Source organism: Melanaphis sacchari, unplaced genomic scaffold, assembly GCF_002803265.2.
Source record: "Melanaphis sacchari strain LSU unplaced genomic scaffold, SCAv2.0 Contig43_pilon_pilon, whole genome shotgun sequence".
NCBI classification, from domain to species: domain Eukaryota; kingdom Metazoa; phylum Arthropoda; class Insecta; order Hemiptera; family Aphididae; genus Melanaphis; species Melanaphis sacchari.
In genome coordinates, this window is record NW_020271284.1 from 703996 (window position 1) to 730771 (window position 26776).

The 26776-nt window shown below is 27.0% G+C and overlaps 1 protein-coding gene across 1 annotated transcript in view; it reads left to right on the top strand.

Annotated features, from left to right (window-relative positions):
• LOC112597748 overlaps nucleotides 1–26776 on the top strand; it is a 287612-nt gene that overhangs the window by 209191 nt on the left and 51645 nt on the right. Inside the window, exon 6 of the mRNA XM_025343932.1 lies at nucleotides 20843–20908. Coding sequence (XP_025199717.1) covers nucleotides 20843–20846 — 4 coding nt within the window. The 3' untranslated portion in view covers nucleotides 20847–20908. The remainder of the gene's footprint in view (nucleotides 1–20842; nucleotides 20909–26776) is intronic.

Here is a 26776-nt window from a genome sequence, read left to right on the forward strand (position 1 = left end):
AAAATCACATCACTTGGGATCAGAAATTCATTTAACTTCAAACGTTAAATTCACGTTAAATTACGTTTCTTAATGTTTAGTGGTTAGCTTACAAAAATTTAAAAAAAGCAAACAAAAATCATTATTTTTTTTTTATTTTATTCTACGTCACACTAAATAAATTTTTGTATTATTCTATCATTCTAATAACTGACTTAATAATATGTTTATATTATAATCGTTAAAGTAATTGCATAAAATATTCCAACAATCATATAATATTTTTCTATAACTTTTATCGTAAAAGTATATATTATTATTATATTTATATGTCTGTCATACAAAATTAGTTTTTTAATTGAAAATTATTATATTACCATTTTTATATCCAAACAATTTAGTATATTTAATATTGTTTGCATTAGACTGATCATGATATTATTTCCGTACCTTTGTGAACTCCGATAATTGGCGGCGGAGATTGGTGTAGACAAATTGATGGGGGTGGTAAGTTTAAAATGTTTAAATACTAATATGCTCGGTCAACGCAAGTCGTGTACGTGTTATAAAATAACACTATATTTAAATAATGTATTGGCTGTTAAAAATCAGATAATCATCTGACATCTGTAGTTAAATTTGATTGAATTGCCATTCAATTAAACGTGTCACAGGAGAAATAAATCATTTTATGAACACTGTTTGATCTAAACCCTGGAGGATTTGGATATTAGTAAATTGTATATAAAACTGTAGTTAATAATAAAAATAATATTGCATATAATTATCCACCTTCCAACTTGTCTTAATAATAATGTTTTTGATGTAGTTAAAAATTGCGCGTGTCTAAGATCGATATCCAATTTATGTTCATACCGTTAGCTTTTTGCGTTCTAATCCAAATTGTCGATGGAAATACGTTCAAATACCGTATATCGTACCTATTCGTATATAATATAAATATAATATTATGCATATACTTAAAAAATAATAAAAACCGTATAATACTTAATGTTTTTTGGATATTGCATAATTTGAGAATTTTCGACCGGGCATAAATGTAATCGGGCTGCTACAAAACGTTATGAATAATTCGTTTGAAATATTGGTGTATACGCGTGTGTATGTGTATGTATATAAATACATATATATATATATACATAAACATTTACGTATTATATAATGTAATCTTTACGACACGATTTTAATTCTCTAGTGGCCGATTGGGTTGTTTTGGTGTTTGTGAGGGTATATGACGTGGATAAGGGGGTGGTTTTCGGTAAAAACGAAAACGTCAGGCGAATAAACGAGAACGAGTACCCGCATATTCTATCAGTCGTATTACGAAAAATGTTTTGCATCCTTATAATACACTACAGGTAACGTACCGCTGAAATCCGCACTGGATTATACATATTAAAACCCGTGGGTTTTTTTTTCCTAATAATTACATTGCCTCCGAAAGAAGAACACAGTGGTTATCATAATATAATTGCAATAATATTATGATGTATGTACATGTGTAACATTATTATTCGATTATTTATGTTTGTAATTCTCCTCCAAACGTTTATTTAATTTCGCCAATCACTTCTTAAAAATCATATTCATATTACGTCTGACGGAGTACTGCAGCTTGACTTTTATTGAGCGACTGGTCAATTTCTAAACAAATAAACAATTGAAAAGCATTACATACATTTCGGGGTAAAAAACAAAAATATCAACTATACGTATAGTTGACATTTTTTATAATACGCTTGCTTCGAGTATTTAAATTAATAACGACTTCTTCAATATCAATAATTTATCGACACGTGTCTCCTACCGGCTCATTTTACCATAAATGTTTACGAAGTCTCAGAATGTCATTTTTTTTTCTTACGCAAATATTTCCCGTATGACATTAGTATGTACATTCGCATGATCTTTCCAAAATATTTACATCATACATTCTAACCCACCTCAAGAAGAAGAAACATCAAATGATAACTGACAACTGAAAATAGATATCGTGAATCACTTGTGCATGTTAAATAATAAATATGTTTTTCAATTATTTGGCGAAAGATTCTAACCATATTAGATTCATACCAGGTATAATAATATTGCACAGAACAAAATTGGGTGCTAGTGTAATAACTATTATTACATTATTATAAAGCAATATATTATTACTATTGTATTTTCCTTACGTTGCGTCTCTGTTAGTTTTTGATTATTTCTGTTATTATTATTATTATTATTGCTGTTAATTTACCTTAAAATTATAATAAATACACTTTTGGTATTATTACCCATTTTAAATGAATATATGATACATAACTTTTGTTGTATACGACGTTCTTTGGCGACGGAATAGTTGGGCCTCGACATATTCCCTGGTCTAATAAATCTCCTCAACGGTCTCGTTTCGTCGTTTCAAGTTTAGTCCTTATACCTACATCTGCACTGTATACACTACATAATATATACCTTTGCCCGGGTCCACTGAGTTATAATAGCCAACAGTCGCTGCAATATCTGTATATAACGCAGTTGCAATCAGTCTCGACAGTGAAGTATACTCTCAAATATAGGTATTATAATTGATTATTTTGTATTTCCGTTTTTCTTCGTTTGTTAGTTTTCACCTGACACTTGTTAAATAATAAATAATGAAGTTTTGATAAAGTAAATTATAAATAAAATATTTATAAAATTTAAATGGATAACTAGGGATGTGTATTTCGTGGAAATACATTTATTTTAGAAAATCTGTGTGGTTATATATATATATAACAGCTTTTGGTTGAATGGTATTTCAAAAATAATTAATATAAAATTATGCTCATGACAATAATATGTCTAAAAAGTATTGAAAAACGTGGGGTATTTAATGATTTTATTTTACCGCACGCACTACATAATATATTATTGAATTAATTATGTGCGTCAATAACAGTGGCTAACAGTTATTTGCTAGTTTATTGTTTTCGGTGAATGCGACCCTTCGCTTTCATATAATATATACCATAATGCGTGTAAATAAACGATGACGTGATATGACGGCCGTTTTGCAGTACTATCGTATTATAATACTTGTCCGAAGTTAATATCGGGTTGACATTTCGTATTAATCTCGATAAGTGCAATATTATTACCTTGGTATATACTTATCGTTTAAATAATAGTATCCATTATTTTCTCAAATTAACAATCACAATCATTTGACATCGACTTCGATCAGAAAAATCCACATTTTAACATGAAAAAAGAAGTCCAGTGTAGGTTTTGTTAGATTATTAACAAGTTTTGGCGAGAAACAAAAACATTTGAATATTTTAACTATTCTATCTAATAATCGACGCGTTTTCTTTAAATAACGATAGTGTGAAGATTCGTTAAACGCATATCGTGTATGTTATACATATGTAGCATTATATTCACTAAGTTGTTTGTCATTTCGAATATAGACTTCTTGCCGGATCGAATGGTTGAAGTATGCCGATGATATAACGTATTGAAAAATGTCTGAAGTATAGAGATTCTTGACCATTCTTTGTAACTATATGCATTATACATTCCAATATATTTATATACAACCTCTAAACCTTAACGTATGACTAATCAACATAAAAAAAAGAAAATGATAATTCATGAACATAGTTATTAAAAAATATAAATAGTATAAAATATACATATATGAATTCTATTTGACGTTTTTTTATGCTCGTCGTGAAAAATTTGTTATCATTTTTATTTTTAATGTTTTTTTTGCAAGTGTCATCAGGTTTATAGCAAGATCAATTTATCAGATGAGGAAAAATATGGTTATTTTTTTATATTTTTTTTTTTTTTTTTTAGAGGGGCAATAATTAGAAAAATAATATTTTTTTTCCTTTTATTATTTTATTTTAGAACTTTAGTATAAACTAAAAGTAATATTTATATGGCTATTTTTAGAAAACTTTTAAAAGTCGCTAGAATTGGGTTTAAAATAAACAATGAGTTTTTTTGACCTTAACTATAGCCTTGATGCATGTGTTTGAGTGTGTAGACGTACATGAGTCAAAAGTCAAATTAATATGGTATACACAGAACTAAGAGTAAGATACACTTGGTTGATGATGAGTATGAGAGAAGTAAGTATCGGTGTATGTGAAAATCGGACAGGATGAGAATATGGCGGAGATGACGGAAGACCATCCAGGGAAAACGAGGTGCGTGAAAAACAAAAACAAAAAAAAAAAAAAAACAAAAAATGAAAAAGTATTTCGTGTAATACAATTTAAACGCCTCTTTTGTGGCAGCACGGTCGTTGTCGTCCTCTGGAGGTCCATCAGTCAACGTCATCGTCGTTGGTACGATTTTTATAGGCCTCAACTCCCCTCCTCACACACACACACACACACACACACACACACACCCCACCGTTTTCCCATTAGCTGTTTTTAACGAACGCGACTATGTGCCGTCGTCGACGAAGAATTGTATGCGCTGTGCATACAAACACACACACCCATACACGCGCAACTCACCGCCAAACGGTATTTTTCCCAGCCGATTACATCTTTTCAATTGTTTTCTGAGGTGATCTACAAATACAAAACGCCGTTGTGTAGCTGTTTTTTTTTTTGATTTATTCAATCGATTTTTTTACTGAAGAATAATTATGATTAATGTTACACTATTCTTCATGATTACAAATTTAAATATTTGTGGGTAAATATTTTTATATTTTAGATTCTGATAATCGTATTGGCTTGAAAATAATATGGGTATTTTCCACGAGTGTTTCATAAACTTTTGTAAGATTTAAAATCTACCATCTTCAGTTGACTTAAATGATGTTTTCTTATAGCACATAATAATATATAGTTGGAATATTTGGAAATTTATAAGATGTTTTGTTTAGTAAAAATTCATAAAATAATAAGTTTAATAACTAAAATATGACAAATTAATACAAGAATACTATACAAGGTTCTTTATAAGTTAAATTTTTATCATTCTTAAAATATCGAAAATATATATGCATATTTTTTGTTACAGTTTTAAATTTAATAAAACTAGACTAAAAGAAAATAATGATTTTAGTTTGTTAAAATTAAAATATACGTATATGTATTCATTTTAGAGACTTTAAACTATTCATTATTATGTATACTATTATTTTTAGGTACAATTAATTTTTTTAAATATTTAGTCTAATTATAAGTTAATTATATTACGGACCTTTTACTTATAACCAAACAGTAATATAACTTTGGGAAAGTAAAACATAATATAATACTAAAACTAATTATAAGAACACTTATTTTAAACAACGATTTGTGTATTACCTTAGTCCAAAATTTTAAAATTCTTTAAATGTAGAATTAAAAAACTAAAATAATTCCAAAACCAAAAATGTGTGAAAAATATTACAAAGCAATGATCTCATAACTTAATATTGAATATATTTTTGTTATATCGTGTTACACGTTAATTACTAGTCTATTTAATAGTTTAAGTTATAACTTATCAAAAGTTGTTTTTCAATTTACATTTTTATTACGAAAAATTTATTTAAAATACTCCATAATCGCAATCAATAGATTGTAAGCATAATAATTTATATCATGACTTTACTATTATTAACTCTCTATCTTTATTACAATAAGCTATGCTTAAAAAGATAGGTATAAATCAAAGAGAGATTATTGTATTATATTTATTTATGATATGTGTATATTTATCATTTGTTTAAAAAGCAAAACTGTACCGTGCTGAATATCACTCATATTATACTTATTTTAATTTAAAACTAACCTTATAAAAATTTCATATAAATTATATCAAAAATTAATTATTTGAAAAGACATTTCAAAAGATACAAAAATGTAATAATGTATTAAACAAAAGATCATTTATAAAAATATATATAAACGAATATCTAGGTTTTTCGATCAGTGTTAATTTTTAGTAAATATTTAAACTATTATTTATTTAATTATTATATCAATTATAAAATATAATATTGTGTAATTAAATTTTTAACAATATATCTACGTCTTGAATATTTTTGAAGAATTTGTCAAGAATTTAAATGACATCACGATGAGCCAAGTTTCTTTAAATATTTTTCTTTAGTAAAGCTAATTATGGAAAGTTAATTATCTAGGGGTGCAAAAAGGAAATCGAAGAACTTTCATTCTGTTAATCTGTATATACTTTCATCTTGGCTTATTAAAATCACATTTTTTTTTAAACAAAGGATTAAAGTTCTCAAAAAAATTAATCAATAGTTTTACGATTAAAAAATTATTCAAATTAATCTTTATAATATTTAAAGATAACTAGATCTAAAATATTTAATTTGATACAGAACTCTGTATATGTACCTACTTATTTTAAAACATTAAGATTTATTATTTAAATAGTTAAATTATAATAAACAGATAACTAATGGTTTAAACATTCCATTATAGTTATTTGTTAGAAACTGGCTTATTAATATGCTTATATTTCTATTTAAATGTTAATTAATTTTAAAGAAAGAGAATAGAATTTTAGTATTTTTACTGATTTGTAACAAATTATTGAAATAAAAATAAATAAATATTTATCTCATATCGCGTTTACACGTGATTTAATTTTTATTTGTTTAACTAAGTAGCAACACATTTAATCGACAAAGTATAAACAATAATTAATTAATTATTTTATCACACAAAAAGAGGCTAAACATAAAAGTTATATTTACTTATTTAAAAGTCTATGATAATATATTTTTTGCGACATTTTAATGCCAAAATTGAATACTCCAATTTAAAGGAACTATTTTGCTTTTATTTATAAATAATTCCTTAAGTCACACTGCACAATACCATAAGAATTTACAAAACGAATGATTAAATATGTATAGTATTAATCGTGCTGTTGTGTTTTTAAATAATATAATAAGAGTATTTTATACATTTTATAAGGTATTTTAAATTATTCAGTTAAGTTAAAAATATCATGTCGCGTATATTATTGTTTACCAAAACAAGCAGCATTCAATTAAAATGTTATAATGTGGTGTATAATTTAATCAATAAATTATATTATTAGAAACCCTATATTTACACATTTATTAATGAAATAGTTAATCAAAAATGTTTTAATATTAATTGAAAAATACATTTTATTACAATATTTTGGTTGTGAAGCCACTTTATGAAGGAGACCACTGGCAAATTTGTCACATAGCTATTATACTTTTTATACTCAAAATTATGTGTAAACAAAACCATATTAACTAAATAAGTAATTCAGATTTTTTTATAAACACTCTTTTTAATCGAGTAATTTCAAATTATAATTGTGATTAAATATAATAAATAAAAACTTGATAAAATATTTTTTCTCCATTTAAATACATTCTAGCACCGACCGAGTGATTCGCGTTTGCACATTTTTATTTTTATCATTACGTCATGACAATAATTAATTTCTCCGTCACCTCAGAGGGTGTATTATAGAGTCATAGCTTGCGCCACCGCGGACAAGCTCCCTAGACGAACATTATAGTATACACTTACTCGGTACCGCACACACAACAATATTATACATAATACATCTATAAAATATAAAGAGAACTTCGACGATGACAAGGCCGTTATGATTTATATAATATATATGCGCACTTATATGTATCTTTCTCTCTCTCTCACACACACACACACACACACACACTCTTTTTATATATAGTAATAACTAACTTTCGTGCTTCGTCGCATATAAAAAGGATTTTTGATTATGTTAGCCACTGAGGTGTACACAAATACATGTTGGTTAGCGCTAAAGATCTCATATTCCGATAGTGATGTAAAAAAATATGTAGGTATTTGTTCGCTGTGCATTCAGTTCCTATTTCGTCGACCTTGTCAAAAAATATTCCGTATAATATTTAGCTTGGTGTCGCACCCACACAAACACGTCTTCCTTTATAGATTTTATATTAAATAGGTAGGCAACCGTATTAAATATGTACATAACATTCGTTTTCCATTCGATAAAAATATTATGAATAAGTATTTTTCTCCGTATATTATTTTATTTTATTATCAATCTATATGTTAGTCACTCGTATTACAATTAAGGATTTATTTTCCTCCCTTGACACTTTATTTTAGTGTTTTCCGATACACTATACATTATTATAGGAATTGTCATGTTAAAGAAAAACCAAGAGCATTTTTAGCATTCTATGTATATTTCTGGTCGCACAAATTGTTTAAAACTCTTTCAAAATTATGAATTGATTAGGTACTTTATTTTTTTTTTCACGGTGAGAAAATAACAGATAATCGCCGTGGGTATGTTTTTATTTTTCTGGAGAAAAATAATCATCTCCTCGAAATTAAGCCTTTTTCTAGTAAATCAATACCGATGAACGATATAAAATTTCATATACAATAATAATTATCGTCGTATACGCGTTTTATCAATACTTAGTATATGTATAATATCCCGATAAACGGCAAAACTCACTTCGAAAACCTAAAAGATCGTGCCGCCCATTACACTCGTTCATTCCTATCGATAATGCACGACAGCTAAATATTATATTTTGTAATTATTGCGAAACCAATGAAATGAATGTATTGTCGTTCATTGTTATTATCACATGCAGCATTGTGGTTCTGTCGTCGAGGGAAGAAAATCGAAAACCCTCAGGTTAGCAACGGCGAGCAACGTGGGCAATCAGCCAGCAGTAGTGGCAGACGGGTCGTTTGTATTTTATCCATTTTTATACTGTATGTGTATGTGTATGTGTATCATAGATAAGAATCTTTTGATGAAAAAAAAAGTTGTTTAAAATATTATGTATAAACGAAAGATATTATGACGCTATACTCGTATAATAGCAAGTACACGAGTACACTGCGATTACGACAACGTAAACTTTGAAAGGGGCGGAATATGCATAATAACAGTGTATATATGATATAAAGACATTTTCATATTTAAAAAAAAACTCTTGAAAGAATCGGGTATTTGGTACAACAAAGTTTCCTCACACACACATATGTATGCATATATTATATATTATAGGTCACATTATACATAATGTATATTTCATTTTGCACAATGTAATAATCGTTTAAGTGATACAATTTTTTTTAAGTTAAAGATTGCCGCAATATTATATTGCTAGTTAAATATTGCTAATTAAATTTCTATCCACTACAGTCTCTGGTTTTATGTCCAACAAACACTCATCATACGGTATATTATGCTACTATAAAGACAATGCAGTATATTTCGAATAACCTACTCGCTGAATTCATTATATGTATACTTGGCGCGTTCCAGTGTTATATTATTTAATGAACTCACTATGCATATGATTTTTTGACCTAAACTATATTATAATACTATTATTCCGAATAAAAATAACTTTTTTCTCCGTTAATAGAAGACCTGAGGAGTCTCAAATTATTGTCTCCCGGCGGACAGCCACAGCGCGTAGTACACATTATTATAATGTAAGTACACAATATGTTTAATGTAGGTACCTAATACATAAACAACCATCGAGTAGTAAAGTTTTCACAACAGTATATATACATGCATAAGCGGTTGGTAAACGTTATCTACCTTGAATTATGTATACTGTTGTTAAGAATATATATATATATATATTATATATATATCATACAGGTGCTACGGGTGATACAATATGATAATGATAATACATATATTATAATTTGATTTAATATAACACATTTTCGTGCATGTTCGTAATACGGACGGCCGAGGATAACCAACAACAAACAACATTTCACATCCGTATGAAACCTTGTCCATCAGGAAGTAAATATATATAGATATATATATATATATATATTAAAATATATGGTACATATATATAGTTATGACGATACACAGAAGCCAGATTAAAGACCACCCACGTGAACATTAGAGTGCTTCAAACGGGCATGGACCAATTGCGCCTAGAAAAAAATTTCTGTTTAGGATCAATGTGTACCAATTATTGCACTTGTATTTATATTTTCTTATCTTCAAATCTGAAAATATTGTTGTTTAATTTAATTCCATCAATATCGGCATGAACAATCTACACACAAAAATGCTTAAAAATTAAAAATTAATTTATTGATCAATGTATTACTGGTTTAAGTGACTGGTTATAATATACTTTATAACAGTATCGAGAATTTTATGAAACATTATTATTATTTCACATATTTGGTCGTATAAGTATAAATTTGAGTACTAGACTAAAACAAGTCTTCATTATCGTTGGATATTAATTATCAGCTTAATATTGTTTTGTTGCACAATATATAGGTTTTGTACTATAAAGGAAAATACACTGATGATACGTAACTGTTACTTATATCTTGTTATTTAGTATCAGTTTGAATTGTGAAAAAATTTAAATGTGAATTATTATGTAATTGATTTGACTTTAATTTTGAATAATTGACTATATTTATTTATTTTTACATCATGTATTTATATTCGCAAAACATAGATGTGTGTATTAATTTATTATATAATTATAACTAACTAATAAGTTTTCATTACATATTTTAAAATGTTTAGAGCACAATTTTGGTCTATTGACCCTAAAATATTTAGAGCACAATTGGTATATAAAACAGTAATTTTAAGCACAATTGATAAACTCTCTTTTAAACAAGTGTACATTTTATAACGATTCTCTCAAATCTTCTAACTAAAAAAATTAAATTAAATTATAGATATTTTAGATGTTTTGTTTATATTTATTTTTCAATTGTGTTACATATAAATCAATCATTAAAAAAATTATTAATATTTTTTTTTTAAGTGTCATAAAGTATGTTTGTTTGATATTTTTCGTCGTTTAATTTAATATTTCATCGCACACTATACTAATAAATTCATGCTAAATCAAAGTGCACAAATTTAGAATACAATATTGTCTTCTATAATGCCCGAACATTTTTATAACATTTCCGTGGCACGTATAATATAAATTCAGGCTTTTCAGCATCTTGGAAGATTAATTAAATCGCTACTACCTGGTTATCATCCTCTGGGTAGATTGAAATAATAATATATTATAATATTAACCATCTAATACGACCCACGACATACCAAAGCCACTAACCCCAAACGGCTACCTCAGATTATACCTCGCGAATAACACTTGACGTGCAGCGACGATGTATACATATGTATGAACCACCTTGTTCAAATACAGTTTTCAGAGACACACAAAGCACGACCTTAGTATAAATTTTTTTTCACTCGATAACCATATTATTTTTATTATTTTCGTCTGAAAAATTATTCCACAATATATTTCGTAATAACATATCAACGGTAATGATAAAACGTGCTTGACACATTATACTGCGGTAGATAAACAATTGTATTACAAAACAGCACGTAAATATCAAAATGTCATCTTTCGACATTAATATAAGCAATATCCGGCAAATAAAAATATAATAAGAAAATATCGATCGCAAAACATTTGACATTTTGATATTAAGAAAACGGTAAGTAAAATATTATAAATCATCGTATCGCCCATTATTTAAATCAAATCATGATGTTAATTAAAACTCCACAGTATATGTTAGTCATCTGAAAACGAATAATGAACTCAAACCAAAAAAATTGAATTTAGTTTGTATTTACTTATTTTTTTTTTTTTTTAATTTAAATTACATAATTTAACACAGTTCTCAAGTACTGGTTGCTTGATTATATTGCTGCATTGTTATAACTTATATTGTACAATTACTGCATTACAATATTATATGGCATTTTAATTAGAAACAATTCTTTTACATTATTATGTGTATACTGTCAAGTCAAAATGTACGTATTTTGTGTCAACAAATCTTTTGTCATTGTTCGGATACGTTGGCATATTATTCTTTGGTCAATGGTACCAGACAAAGTTCAAAACACAGGCATAATATACATTCGAATACAATTTGGTATAATTATATAGTTTACCCATCTACTTAAACGCGGCATTATACGCGTAACATGGGCCATACAATTAATTTAATAAACAATAAAACATACGCTATAACTGGAATCTATTAAAATTGTAGCAACATATTACATTTTTAATCGAGTCATTTATTATTTATACTTTTTTTCTATTTAAAAAGTACCTATGTGATACATTATTATTATAAATTTATTACAAAACCGGCTGCAATGAATTGGACGTTAAAATAGACAACTTCAAACTCAAACTAAATATGTATGAACGAGGGGTTTTAAAATGTATAATACAGATTTGATAGTATTAATTATTAGATATTTGAACAAAAAGATTGACAAAAGTTAGACGGAACAAAACATTTCGTGATAATAAGAGGGAAGATTATACCATTCAGTTAGTAATAGTGTTAGATTTACAATTGTGAGTTACAAGTTTTGCACGAAAGAGAAACTCCTCATACGATATCGGATGACCGTGAGTTTTAGATGTTGTCCTATCCTGATTCGGTTTATACTCGTGATAGTCTTGTCATCTGGTGAAATCTTTAGGGTGCAAAGGGAAACATAGAATAGTTGATATTTAGGTTACGCTCGATTTAATTAATACTTTTAGCATCTTCTCTTGTCAAATATCTAGGACAAAGTTTTTTATAACTTGGATGTTATTATTGCACAGCATACGAAATCGATATAGTGTATTCGTATTTTTTGTACCGAACGACGATTAAATTCCATGTAAGCGATAATAATAGATAATCAGTTAGGTTTATAGAACTACACGCAGCAGCCCCAACAGTAGTACATAATATAACACAGACAAATATCAATATCAGTAACTCAAAATCACTATTTTCCGTAACTCATCATTCATATTTAATAGTATGTTTATTATATTATAAATATTGAATTTTTTTCTATATCAGCGAACAACAGTCAAATAAACCGTTCTCCTAGGTATTTAGGTATTTTGGTGTGTGCAATAGAAACCAATCTGTCTGAACTTTGTGACGCGGTACGATCTTCTAATTATTTGAGTAAAATGATCGATGTTTGAAAATGTGCGTAATGCGTATTGTGTACCTACGTTCAACTGCGACGCAAACACAAAGTTGACCCTCATGACTTATGTTGTATACACTATTATATATTATATTATGTGTGCGAACCGTCGAAATGTTTGCGGTGGAAACTGATGGGTTTTTGGCTACAGAACGCAGTACATTTGCCAACGTTCAAATTACATATTTTATACCAGTCATCTAAAATAATAATAATAATAGTAGTTAAACAAATGAAAAGGTATTATTATACATACCTTTAATGACTCCGAATGCGTTAACATACTTAATATATAAGTTAACTTAGAGGTAACTGAAAGATTATACTATTTTACGGCTAATGTGTATTATTAAACGGCGTTACGTCACCTGTGACACGATATGTAGGTGTTCACGGCCCACGGGAAATTGTATAGTTAGTGACTTTCTTAAATAATTTAGAATTGCATAAACACAGTGTGAATTACTGACAAGTGCAGTATTTCTATAAAAGTTTAATTATAATATTATGATTTTGTAAATAAATGATAAATTAATTTTACTTCACTAAAAAGTTAAAATTCGCAAGTCACAAAATAATCATTAAATACAAGAAAATTAAATAAAAACACGGTCAAACTATAGTAATAGTTTCAATAATAATGAACATGTGTTTCCTCGTATTTACCTATTTAAAAAAAAAAAATGCTTAAACATAATTAGAAAACCATTTTTTTGTGTTTTCCTAAATAGTAATGCAAATATTTATTATCATTGATCACTGATAAACAAACCATTCTATGATTACATTAAAGTAACATTTCTAAAATGTTCATTTTTAATTGTATGATTATTTTTTTTTAGCATAATTTTTTTATTTAGCAATCTGTTATAAAAAAAAGAATAATAAGATTAATTGATAACAATATTATATATTAAATAGTCGTTAGAATGATGGAGTGAAGAGATCTCCTATTGGAGATACTTTGTCAGAAAAAAAAATGTTTAAAGTTAGACTTTGTTACTTTTTTTTCTTTCTTTCTTTTTTTTTTTGTATGATTTATAAGACACATATTTCATACAAAGCACACTTAGCTCTTATCGCGAAAATTATATGTAGTTAATATAATTATTATTTAAAACTCATGTTACCTAGATTCGGTTAGAATTAAATTATTATTGATAGTTTTATTCTATAAATTAATAAAATATTTGAAAATGCGTACCTAGAAAATTAAAGACGTGATACAAAACAGAATCCCAACCTTTTTTTTTTTTTACTCATTCAGGAGACGTGTATGTAAATTGACAAAGTTTAACCCTTTAAACGTCAGTATTCAACGCCCCTTGATAATGTACTAAAACGATTTTTTATTTTTTTGTAATTTTTAAATAACAATAATTAATAATTATAATGCCCCATACAACAGAGCTACCGAGAGAGTGCACAATTATTTATCTTTAATAAGCGTTTTAAATATTCTTTTACTAAGGTTACTTAGGGAAAAAATTATAATTTTGTATACTTGTTTTTTATGTTTATAATAGACTTCTCGTGTATGTTAAATATTAATTGATTCAATAACACACAATGCAAAATAAAAACAATTATAAACTATTAGTCATATTAAATGATTTTAATTATAGGTACCTATAATCTAAATAATTGATCATGCACCAAATTCATTAGACATCTATAAACTTTGAAAATATTTCTAGTTTTAATTGATTTTGTTTTTAAAAATTTTAAACATAACAAGTATAAATAGTCTTAAATGAAATATGTTTATATCTCTTAACTGTAATTTGTGATAGTTACACCTTTTTTCGACTTTAAATAGGAACTAATATTTTTCAACCCTCAAAAATAGTAAAAAAAAAAACAAAACAAAAAAAAAAAAATGCTAAATAATATGAGTTCATTTAATCTCTGCTATAAATTACTTCTAGTTTATCAAATTATAATGAATTATTTAAAGTTTAAACTGCAGGAATAATGAGGTTAAATAATTTTAAAGTAGATACGAAATTTATATTCTTCTATATCTCACGGTACAAACATTAAATTATCATTCAACATAATAAATAACTTTTATACCGTTAATTTGATTTTTGATAAATGCTATTTATTTGTATAAGGCGAAAAACCTTGGTAATTAATTTTTCCGTCTTTAAATTTAAAACTGACAATATTTTAACCAATAAACAAATACAGTTATAATGATGATAAAATAAAATAAAATGAAATAGTATCTAGGTGATTTAAAGATTTAAAACATAACTAGAAAAATATATATTTATGTATTATATTGAATTAATAATATTAAAAATCTCAAAGCTCACAAAAAAAGTAAAGAATAATTGTTTTTTTTTTTTTTACAACTCTGTGACCGCAGCATTTCTGGTATAAAGCATTATAAAACTACACCGTTTGTATGTGTCAGGGAAAATATATAAAAGTATTATATTGTTCGTGGAAGTTTTCATATCACTGTTTTTCTATATTACTTTCATAGTTATATTGAAGACATTTAACACATACACAAAATACATGTTACAAGTTTGGATTTATTTTTGTTTCTAGTTCATATCTAGTTAAATGCAAAGACATAAGAGTACATAATATATATATAAAGTTTACGGCTACGCATGAAATCTAAACTGATGTGGTTTTTTTTTTTAGTTTGGAGCATGGATTTACTGCTCAATGACTTGCGTATCGATTTTTATAGTAAGCACACATCGCTTCTGAACAATAGCATAAAATAGTTTCGAAAATTCCATTCTATGATTCATAGCATTTTACATACATGAATCAGGTTATATATGTTTTCATACTTTTTTTACGTGAGGTAGAGTGTTTTTAATTATTCAAAACAGTTAAGTCATTGGCCGTTTTTATTCATGCACAGATATTTGAATTAATAGTAACTAGAATAGTATAGATAGATAGAAAAAAGGAAAAATACAATAAAAGAAACTTTTTTTCAGGCATTTTAAAATGCTTTACTAAGCAATAATAATCGATTATTTTATATTTATATTCTATTATTCTATTCATACTGATTTAAAAAAAACTTGCTACGTTATTTTTTATAGCAACGTCATTTAACATAAATAGATATATGAAACTATAAAAGCTTATGAATCCAAACAAAACTAATTGCGTTAAAATGTTCTATTTAAAATATGGACCCGTGCATTTAACTGTTAATTAACGCGAACCATCTTATCCGATGCACACACCCGGTTAAACGAGCACGAACTAATATTATTCATTTATATGAGCAAAAGTTTGTTAAATTTAAATTAACGAAAATCCATCTTTGACTTAACACTTGTACGAAATGCACAATTAAAACAGTTGATCGTTGTCGCCCGTTTGCCAGTTACGTTTATATTAATATAATATGAATATAAATACAGATATACATAAAAGTCGTACACCATATTGTTTGCCCTAAACTTAATTACTGCATTGTCGGTAACTAGAATTTAACTTTTCACCCAAATGCATGTGTTATCTAGTATACTTTGTATAAAGTAATTATGTGTAAATTTTATGTTCTAAATAATTGGAAATTATTTCCAATGGGGATTCGTTAATTATTTGGTTGTTGTACACGTCGCTGTTATGACACAAAAACACTACACTCCACTATCAAGTTCTCAGAAGGCAAACCGAAAAGAAGCACTAAGAAAAGGCTAAGCCAACCTCATATGGAACATGCTTAAATATAAAAATTATTTAGCATTGAAAACTTAAAACGTAAAAATCAAAATCATATTGTCTCGGGCGCGATACGGCACGCGGTCCTTATCGGTAGTACCTTTTTAGACGTATAATTGCGCGTGCTATATTATTTTTACTTTTAAGCAACGTTGTCTAGTATATAGACCCATGATAAATCCGTACGATACTCGATTATAATAAATTATTTATTAGTTAATGTTGTTGATATCAGACAAACTTCCCATCACTGAGAAGTAATTGATTTTATTTTAAATAATGCTTTTTATAAAGAATCAGAATTATAACTATCTGTATTGTAAATTCCTATAGGTACATGCATGAATACATACCTATACTACAATCATACATTTTGTCACCTAATGATGTATACCTAATTACTGTTAGTTGTGTTTGTGTTTCAACTGTATCACAGTGTTAAATTTTATATTTATTTTTAAATTATATTGGTATTATATCATAGTATTTATATCCAGTGGTGTAGTGAGGAGGTTTTTGGTGTTTTAACCCCTTCCCCCCCCATTGATTTTTATTTAATAATTTGAAATCCATATTTTGAATGACTTTTTTTTTGCTTTCTATGTTCTAGCCCGCTACAATTTTGAGTTATCCATTCCTGGTATATACCTAAACCTTAACCCCCTACCCCATTTAAAAATTCTAGCTACACCACTATTTATATCTGTATTTAAATATTAAACATAATTATAATATAACTTAATTTTTGTTTAATAAAAAAATTGATAATGTCGCACCCAATTTCAGCCACAGTTGTACGCTTTTGTATAGTTAAAATAATATCTTTTTTTATTCTGGCGCCTGCACACAATCGTATACCCAAAAAGGTAAAACACGCACAATCGTACTCCGCCGACTGCTTCATTATAAGTTATACTTAAGTGCATCACAGATATATACTATTTATTATGAAGATGTATAATACTGTAATAGGTAGTAACTTTTATAACTATGTTCGATCATAGACATATTAAGATATACTTGTATAGAAATGTATATTCAAATTTGAAATACATCGATGAATAGATATTTTGTGAAATTATAAAAATAAAATGTATTTTTCGCAATTCATATATAGATATATTGAATACAGATTTAAAATTTCAATTATTTAATAACATTTGCAAAAAAACATTTTTACAACTTTTTTTCTTTATCTTTTCAAAAGTTTTTTCTTTTTTGAATGACAACATACATTTTCAATTTCAGATTGAGAATATTTTTAAGAAATAAAAAAAGAAAAATTTAAAAATGTATGATGATAAAAATAAAACATTTTATTATTTATTAATATCATTAAAAATAAAATTTATTTATACATTTCAACTTACTTATATATAGTAGATATAATATAAAACACTGATTGCTAAATACCATTTATATATTTTATTGGTAAAATTATGTTATAATATTAAAAAAGTACTGTACCTAATATTTATTTACTATATTTGCTCTTTTCCGTTGAAAAATATTGGTTACATCACTGCCCGGATGTTGTACATTATGTCGTGAAATAAGTCATATGTTATGCTTGTTTTTGTTTTCATATGGGTTTTTCGATCTGGAAAAAGCATAGAGATGTGTAGAACATAATGATATATATAAATAAATTATACCCAAGTATGTTTTTCTTTATATTCCTGTAAGATAACATCCAAACAACAATGTTTGTACAACCTTAGCACTCGTGAACTATTATAACCGATATTTATTGTGTTTGCGTGTACAGTGTAGTGAACTGAACATGTGAATAAAACAATTTAATTTGTTTTAGGAGATACTACTCTAGATGATGTTTATTAATTATTATTTTAGTTGTAAAAATCAACTATTATGGAAAATTGGCTGTCCAACCAATTAAAAAAAAAAAGAAAAACTATTTAGTCTATGTACATAAAGTATATGGATTCACATAAAACATGTTCAGATGATATAGTATTTTTATAGCTTCACAGTGGTTATGCCTTAATCTTAAAATAAAAGTTATTTAAACGATACTTAAAGGTTACTGTGCTTTTAACATGGTTGAAAAGTATTTTTCCCTTTTAACACTTTTCTTTATTAGGTATTTAAAAATATATTCAAGGTGAAACATTTCACGTTATCATCCTTGGATAATTGAACTCGGTGTAAAAGAGAGTTTCAACAATAAATAGTTTAAAAAAATTATTTTTTGTGGAAAATGTACATTTTAAGTTAACTGGTAAAACATTTTTTTACACTTAAATACTAAAAGTATATATATTACAAAGCTTTTCTGATCCACCTAAGCTTCTCAAACTTTATTCTTTAAAAAAAAAACCGGCTTTTTTGTATATAACATAGGTAGCCTTTAAAATTTTAAATTAGTGAGTAGGCTGCAATTACGGAGGATATTAAAGTTAAATTTATATAAAATGATTTTTAACTAACAATGTGATGTAACAAAATGTATTATTCAACCGAAAACATTTTATTAACAATATACACCTACTTAGTACCTACCTGGCTACCTTTATATTGTAGCCATCTACATACTATATTTAATATTGTTAATATTTAATTAAAAGTAGTCCGAAATGTTCAAATACTAATAAACACGTAATAATAATGATGACAAATCGGTTATTGTATGATTTTGGTTAGGTGTGTTTTCATGCAGACGTTAATAGCAATATTCTCGTTTTTCATTTATATGTTCATGAGTTAAATATTTTACATTATACATTCTTCGATGTATCACGTTATTACTTAAAATTAATATATTTCGCGATTTCGCAATATGTTCACGGATTTAATGGATCACTTGTATATTTAGGTATATTCTTAATACAACAACCATTCAAATGCATATTTTAGATGCGTAATTATGACTTAAGGAGTATAATATCCTTATTATTATTATGTTATCTCGTATAGTTGTATTTTACGGCACTCAGCCGTGTACTATATAATAGTGTAATAACATTATAATGTCGACAAGTCTTCAGGTCAGAACACCTTAGTTAAATTTTATACAAAAAATTATACATGAATTATTGCGTTCCACTATAATCGCTAAATAGAACTGTAATTTTTTTCGATTTTAGGTGTTCTCTGAGGGTTATTTATAAATGGATTATACTCTGATAATATGTTTCAAGATATAATACATGATATTATTATAAATTACGATAAATATGGATGGGACATGTTTTTCAAATAATTAATCATATCTATCTTGAAGTAAAAAAAAAAAAATATCAAAATTACAAACGAAATCAAATTAAAAAATAAATTAAAATAAAATTATTTTGTTAGAATTCCTAAAAAGTATAATCCTTTAATTTTTAACTGGCATGTTTAATAGATTTATGATTCTATAATTTGTATTATTTATATTCATTTATTTTATTATATTATTGACCGTATGTTGATTAAATTCAATACGTATATTTGCTTTTTTTTACATTACAATTAAATATCCAATAAACAAATTATAAATAATTTTTTATTTAATTATTAATTGTATAAGAACCCCCAGAAATATATAAAATGCATTCCAAATCTCTTGGGAAGTAATTCGAATATGCCTTTTTTACGAAGCACAATTCATGTATACCCATACAGTATATTGTAGAATGTCAAATACCCATTCTCCTTCCCCGCCCAAAGGCTAGACCAACACACGTACTCATAGTTTATGAATTCTCGTCCTATGATACGGAGCTAATTACCGTGCGAACTCTAGTATAACATAACCTTCAGTTCAAACAAAGTGTTTTTTATCTTCTTTTGACATTCAACCGAAGAATGTGTTGTTTGTAACACGACAAAGCAAGCTCGAAATACATACATCAAGTCGAGTATACAGATGAACCTGTTCTCTGGAGAGTTTCTCGCACACATAATTTTTCTTCACTTCGTACCATTCGACTATCTCATCGCTAACTCACTAAACACCTAAAACTCTTGACGTGTAATCCATTCTACGACACAACCGCTATCCAATGTTCTACTTGTATTATTTGTCATAAAATAAATATATTTCTAATGACGTTGTTATATGGAATAATATATACATTTAATTTGAGTTTTTTAAATGTTTCAGATAAACGTCAACATACACATTCTAAGAGAGTAATGTTCAACACGTTTTTGGATAACGTCGATTGAGGTAAGTGAGTTTCATTTTGAAAAGAAATGCATTCAATTTTTTATTACATATTATACGATAAAAAATATATAAATATGTGACATATTGTATTTTTTGGGGTACCTGCAGAGTCTATGAACGTTGTGTAATTTTATATAAAACTAGAATCACCATTCCATACCGCCAAAATTTTAAAACCTAGGCATTTGAGATTTTTGATTTAATAAAACATAATATTATGTTCAATAAATTCGATTGTAGGTAAACAATGAAAAAATTATATAAAGTTTTAGATCAGACAAATAAATAAAAAATAATATAAGAGATACAAGCTAAAGTTACAAATCAAATAAAATATTCACATTGTACGTTATCTATAACCATATGATCGTATGCGTGTATCCGACATGTCCCTGGGACGTATACGTACGTGTGTGACATAACATGTCACTTACTCGTACGTTATCGCAAACGGGAATGTATGGTAAAGGCTAAAACAGTCGTTATTGACTTATCCGTGGAAGGAACGAAACGATTAGAAAGAAAAAAAACGATAAGAACAATAACGCTATGTCTCCCGATCGATCAATACTCGATAAACGTACATGGATCGTGGTGAAAGCGAAGAGGGATGGGCGTGTGTAGTATAGGCAAGTATTCTTCATCTATCCACAGCGGAAATTGATAATTTACGTGATTTTCCCGTTTTTTATTTTCGTCTAAAACACGATTCTGTACCTTCGGCGCATTGCCGTCGACGGTCTTAACAGTCATGCATAATACAATCTAAAACGACCTCATCCGATAAATGGAGTCGTCAACGTTACTTCTGTAATCGGTGATAGATAGTCACTATATAAACGACGCACGACCACCGCGTTACATATATCTTAAAAAATCACTATCAACCAAACCGAGCCAACGCGTCATACAATCGTTTTGTAATTTTCAAAGAACCATCGCGGCTTTTGTCAATGCGTGTGTGCAAGTGTGTGTGCATGCTCATAACGACCCGGTCACGAGGGGGTACGAGTGTCGTACGTTTATAGATGGGGGGGGGGGGGGGGGGGGGGGGGGGGGGCGGGACGTTATCGCTTTCGAATTTGAAACGGTGACGACGACTGCGACGACCGATAACTAGCTTCCGGTCTGTTGTCCCTGTCCCCGGCACGGTGCAAAATGAAACGGAAAACGTCGGTCGGCATCCGGGCTGTAGTGAAAACGGGGATGTAGAATTTTACGCGGTGATGGCACGCGGTGTACGCGTTATTCATCGGACGTATAAATTATACTCTCACGCCGCGGGTCAGGTACGTAGATCGGTCGTGCTCGGCAATACTACATCACGCGTTAAACGGGTGTGCAGTGTGATATGGCTGCGGCAAGGACGTCACAGGTCCAAAAACCGTAAAATAATGATAATATTGTGTTTTAGTATTACGTGACCGGCGGAGGTGACTTAACCACCACGTTAACGTCACGTTAGCCACCGGTTTATTGTTATCAGGATGCAGTTTTTGCTGTATTGTTATTTTTGTATTTTTTTTTTTTTTTTGTTCATCCCGTCGTGAAACCAATGCGAACAGTTACGTTTCTGCGGAATTTATTATTATTTATTAATTTATTTATTTATTTATTATTCCGCGATAAAAAGTTTTCGTTCCGTTCCACCTTGTGCCATCAATACTGCTACTGCCACAGGTCATATTTATTTTATAGCACTAATATTGTAATTTTAAGATCAGTCGAACCTACGAATTCTAAAAAAATATCACTCCCCTATGTCGCACATGCACTAACAATAATACATGCAATACTTTTTTAGTAGTGCGCGTAAAAATTTACTTATGTAATATATATATATATATATAATACATACATAACATGACTCTTCATAACATTTTCCCACACCCTGAAAGTCGTGAGATAATCCTACTTCTATATTATGTATTTTTTTTATTTTTTTTTTGTAATCAACATTTTATTGCTTAGTTTATACTTTGACTTTGTTTTTGACGTAGCATAGATGAGAATTATCTCCGATCGTTATTATTTAAATTAAAAGTCTATGGATTTCGTTAAACTTACTCGCTTTTTAAAATGTGTTTATTTTTCAAACTGTTTATATAGTCATAATGTTCGAATAAAATAAATAAATTATTAATTGCTGCAAGACAAAAGTTTTGTCTAGGGTGAAAATTATATTGGACATCATTATTATAAAAATATTTAACTACGTACTCCGTTGTACATCACATTATAAAACTATATGAAGTTTTTATAGAGAAGTATGGGATTCAAACTAATTATTATGTTTTACTTAATACTAATAACTAAATAAATGTGTATTTTTTTAGTTATATTAACAATTAAATTAAAAATACACTATTTCATGACGAAATCAAGTTTTTTTATTAATCTACATTAATATATTATACATACACAAGCTATATAGATAATGATTCACCGAAAATGATCCCTAACCTAACCTTTAATAACACTTTTATTTAAATTCTGGTTTTTGGAATTTTGAAGTCACTATACCTAAGGTCTATATTTTTTGTTATTTAGTTTTCTATATAATTTTAAAGAGTGTTTCGTGGTGATACCAACTTTTTTTTTTAAATAAGAATATCATCTTTTTTTCTGCAAATTGTCAACCAGATAACTTTTGAATATTTTAAAAGTAACTAAATCGAAATTTAAATGAGTTTTTTTTTTAGTTATTTAATTTTATGTACTAATGGTAAAAGAACAATAGCGATGGGTTTGGAAGATATGAAGCTATGATGATTTGGAAACTTAAGTAATTAATATTGATTTACCAACACTTTATAATTCTTAAATATTATACTATATACTAATATACTATGTATATTAAATTTAATATCACATAATGTATTTTTTTAAATTTGTAAAAAAACCAATTGTAAAAGCTATTATTCTTATAGTATATACAATTTAATAACTGTGAAACTTTTCATTCAAATTTGTTTTAGATAAGTATTAAGTACTTAGACAAAAATTTGGTAAGTTAGTACTATTCTATAATTGTCATTGAATGGATTTCTGTGAAGGTTGTGTCAAATTTAAACTCAATGATAAAATATATCAATATAATGATATTATCATTGTATACAAAAATCAATTCTATAATTTTATGCAGAGGCCGTCTATCAGCTAATATCACTTAGTATATTTCATATAAGGCCTTTGGTATTTTTTTTAAAGTTATTTATTTATTTTATTGATAATACATTAGGTTGAATTAATTTTTACTGAAAACATTGGAATTTTTTTATATTATATAAGTTTATGGCAATTAGCCGGTTAAAATGAAAATAAAAAATAATAAATATATTAAATTTAAAACGTTATTATGTGTAAAAAATATTATAATACGTTAACATTTTAAGCCTCCAAAAAATTTTTTTTTTTTTTAGTTGTAGTAATATAATATCATTCGACGTTGTAATGTTGTTTTGTCTAAACTTTATGTCTATTAAAATAATATATGCTTTTATATATTTTATATTTTTTTGGTTTTAGTATAAATTATTTAAGAGGAACTTGTTATATATTTTCAAGCCTTCGTTTTAAAAATTGAACAGTTTAAAAATTTTCAACTGCAAAATAATATGCAAATTGTTGTGATTTGAAGTACAAACTAGGTATATTTTTTATCAGAAATCATCACCAATGTAAATATGTTTTAACTATTATCATGTATACAATATACATACTATCACATTATTGAAAAATCAATATGTTCATTGCATCACTTAAAATCTGAAAATTATGTACTTAACAATTTAAAACAAAATGGTTGATTTTCATTTGAAATGTGTTTGTATTATCACATGACAGTCTTAAACGGTATAAAAGTTTAAGAAATTAAAAATAATACAGTTCTTAAAAAATGTAATGAACTCCAAAAATTAGAGTTTAAATATATGTTTTATCAATGGAAAAATAAAAATAAGCATACATATTTGGTGAATTACCCTATAAATATAAACTATAACATAATATTCGAACAATTCATATTTTAAAAAGTGTAAAACGTCAATAACAACGTTGTTTCTAAAATTGGATAATGTAAATAATTGTTGACAGATCTTGATTCCATCAAATATGTTTTTTGATGTGTACTAATTCATAAACCGTTTTAAGACGCTGGTATTCAAAGAGTAAAACGTTTCTTTTATTTTTGATAAAATTGCCGTACATTATTATTACGTAAAATCATAACATTTACGAGAAAAACTATTTGTGCCATAAATATCTTAAAGAGTAATGAACATAAGGAAAATGCATCAAGAGAGAAAATTGTTTTTGTTTCCTCTAAGGAAATGAAATGAAATAAATTACGGTAGATTTTTACGAGCAATTCGTGTATATTACATTTTGGGTGCGAAATACTTTTATGTGCCGAGTTATATAATAACCGTCTCAATTGAAACTGGTATTACAACTAGAAGATGAGTAGGTGGGACGACTATAGTGTGATAAAATTCTCGTTTTAATTTTGAAAAATATTTGCATAAACCTAGTCGCTATGTTTATAATATAAATATATATTTAGAATTGTAAATTTCAGTAATATTCTTAAGTTTTGCAAGAGCGCATTAAAAGCATTTACAAAACAAGAGCGACTCGACAATACGCTATATCGTAAAAAAATGGCACTTATTATTATTGTTTTGATAATCAATTTTACTGAGAATGTTTCCCATAATAGTTCTAAATGAATCGAAAATCACAACGAAAAAAACGCTTTTATTATTTGTTTTAAATAATTGAATATAGGCACACATGTTAAATATAGGTGTATATTATAATATACGCGTAACTTGAAAATAGAATTAATGGTACAAAATTTAAATCTCAACAATATGTGACAATAATACGAGTATATGCATAGGGAGATTGTTTTATCTAACAAAATTAATTATTTTACATATATTGAAGTTTTTAAAAATATTTTTCTTACGTATTCTAACCAATCAAAATAAAACATAATTATTTAAAATAATATATTTTTTTGAGTATTATTTATCGTCATATTTTTTAAGTTCTTTAATTTTTTGGAATATTTTTGATGTATAATAATTGAAAAATTGACGAATAGTTTATAATTTAGGGGTGCAATCCCAAGGGTCGTGATAAAAATTGATCATTTTGAAAATCGGTTGTTTTCAAATCAACAATACGGTGTTAAAATTCATTTTAAATTATGTGTAAAAATAATTATGAGTTATGAGCTATCCTTGATATATATTTATAAAATATTCTTCTACTAAATGTTTTTCTTTTTATTATTTATTCTTTTAGTGGTGCTGTTATATTTCTTTCATTTTCTAGGAGTTTCTCCTTCAGTATAATATTGAAAAATTTTCAGACTGTTTAGTTTTTTTTTTCTTTTTGTAGAGTTAATATATTTCCAAATATTTGGACCAATAGTATTTAATACAAATTAAAATCCATTATGCCATATCTCTACCATATAATTGGATTTTTGGAAGGTTATATTTATTAGCATAACAATTCCAAATTGTAATTTAAAATGCTGGATTTTTACTTTTCCTATTTCTATCCACGAAAATAAACTACAACTAATTGTCCAAAAAATAAATTTACCAAATGGCATATTTCATACGATGAAAAAGTAATTACATATTTAAAGTTACGGTGAGTGAAGGGAAGTAGTAAAAGGTAACTTTACAAAATGTTTTAAATCATCTAAATTTTAAATATCTACTTAAAAATTATAAACTAGGTCTAGGTACTTGAGTTTTTTATTGGAAAATTTCTTAATAATTGTGTATTTACTTCAAAATATTTAAAAATATCATCATGTTTTATTTTATTCGTGGTATAATAAAACGT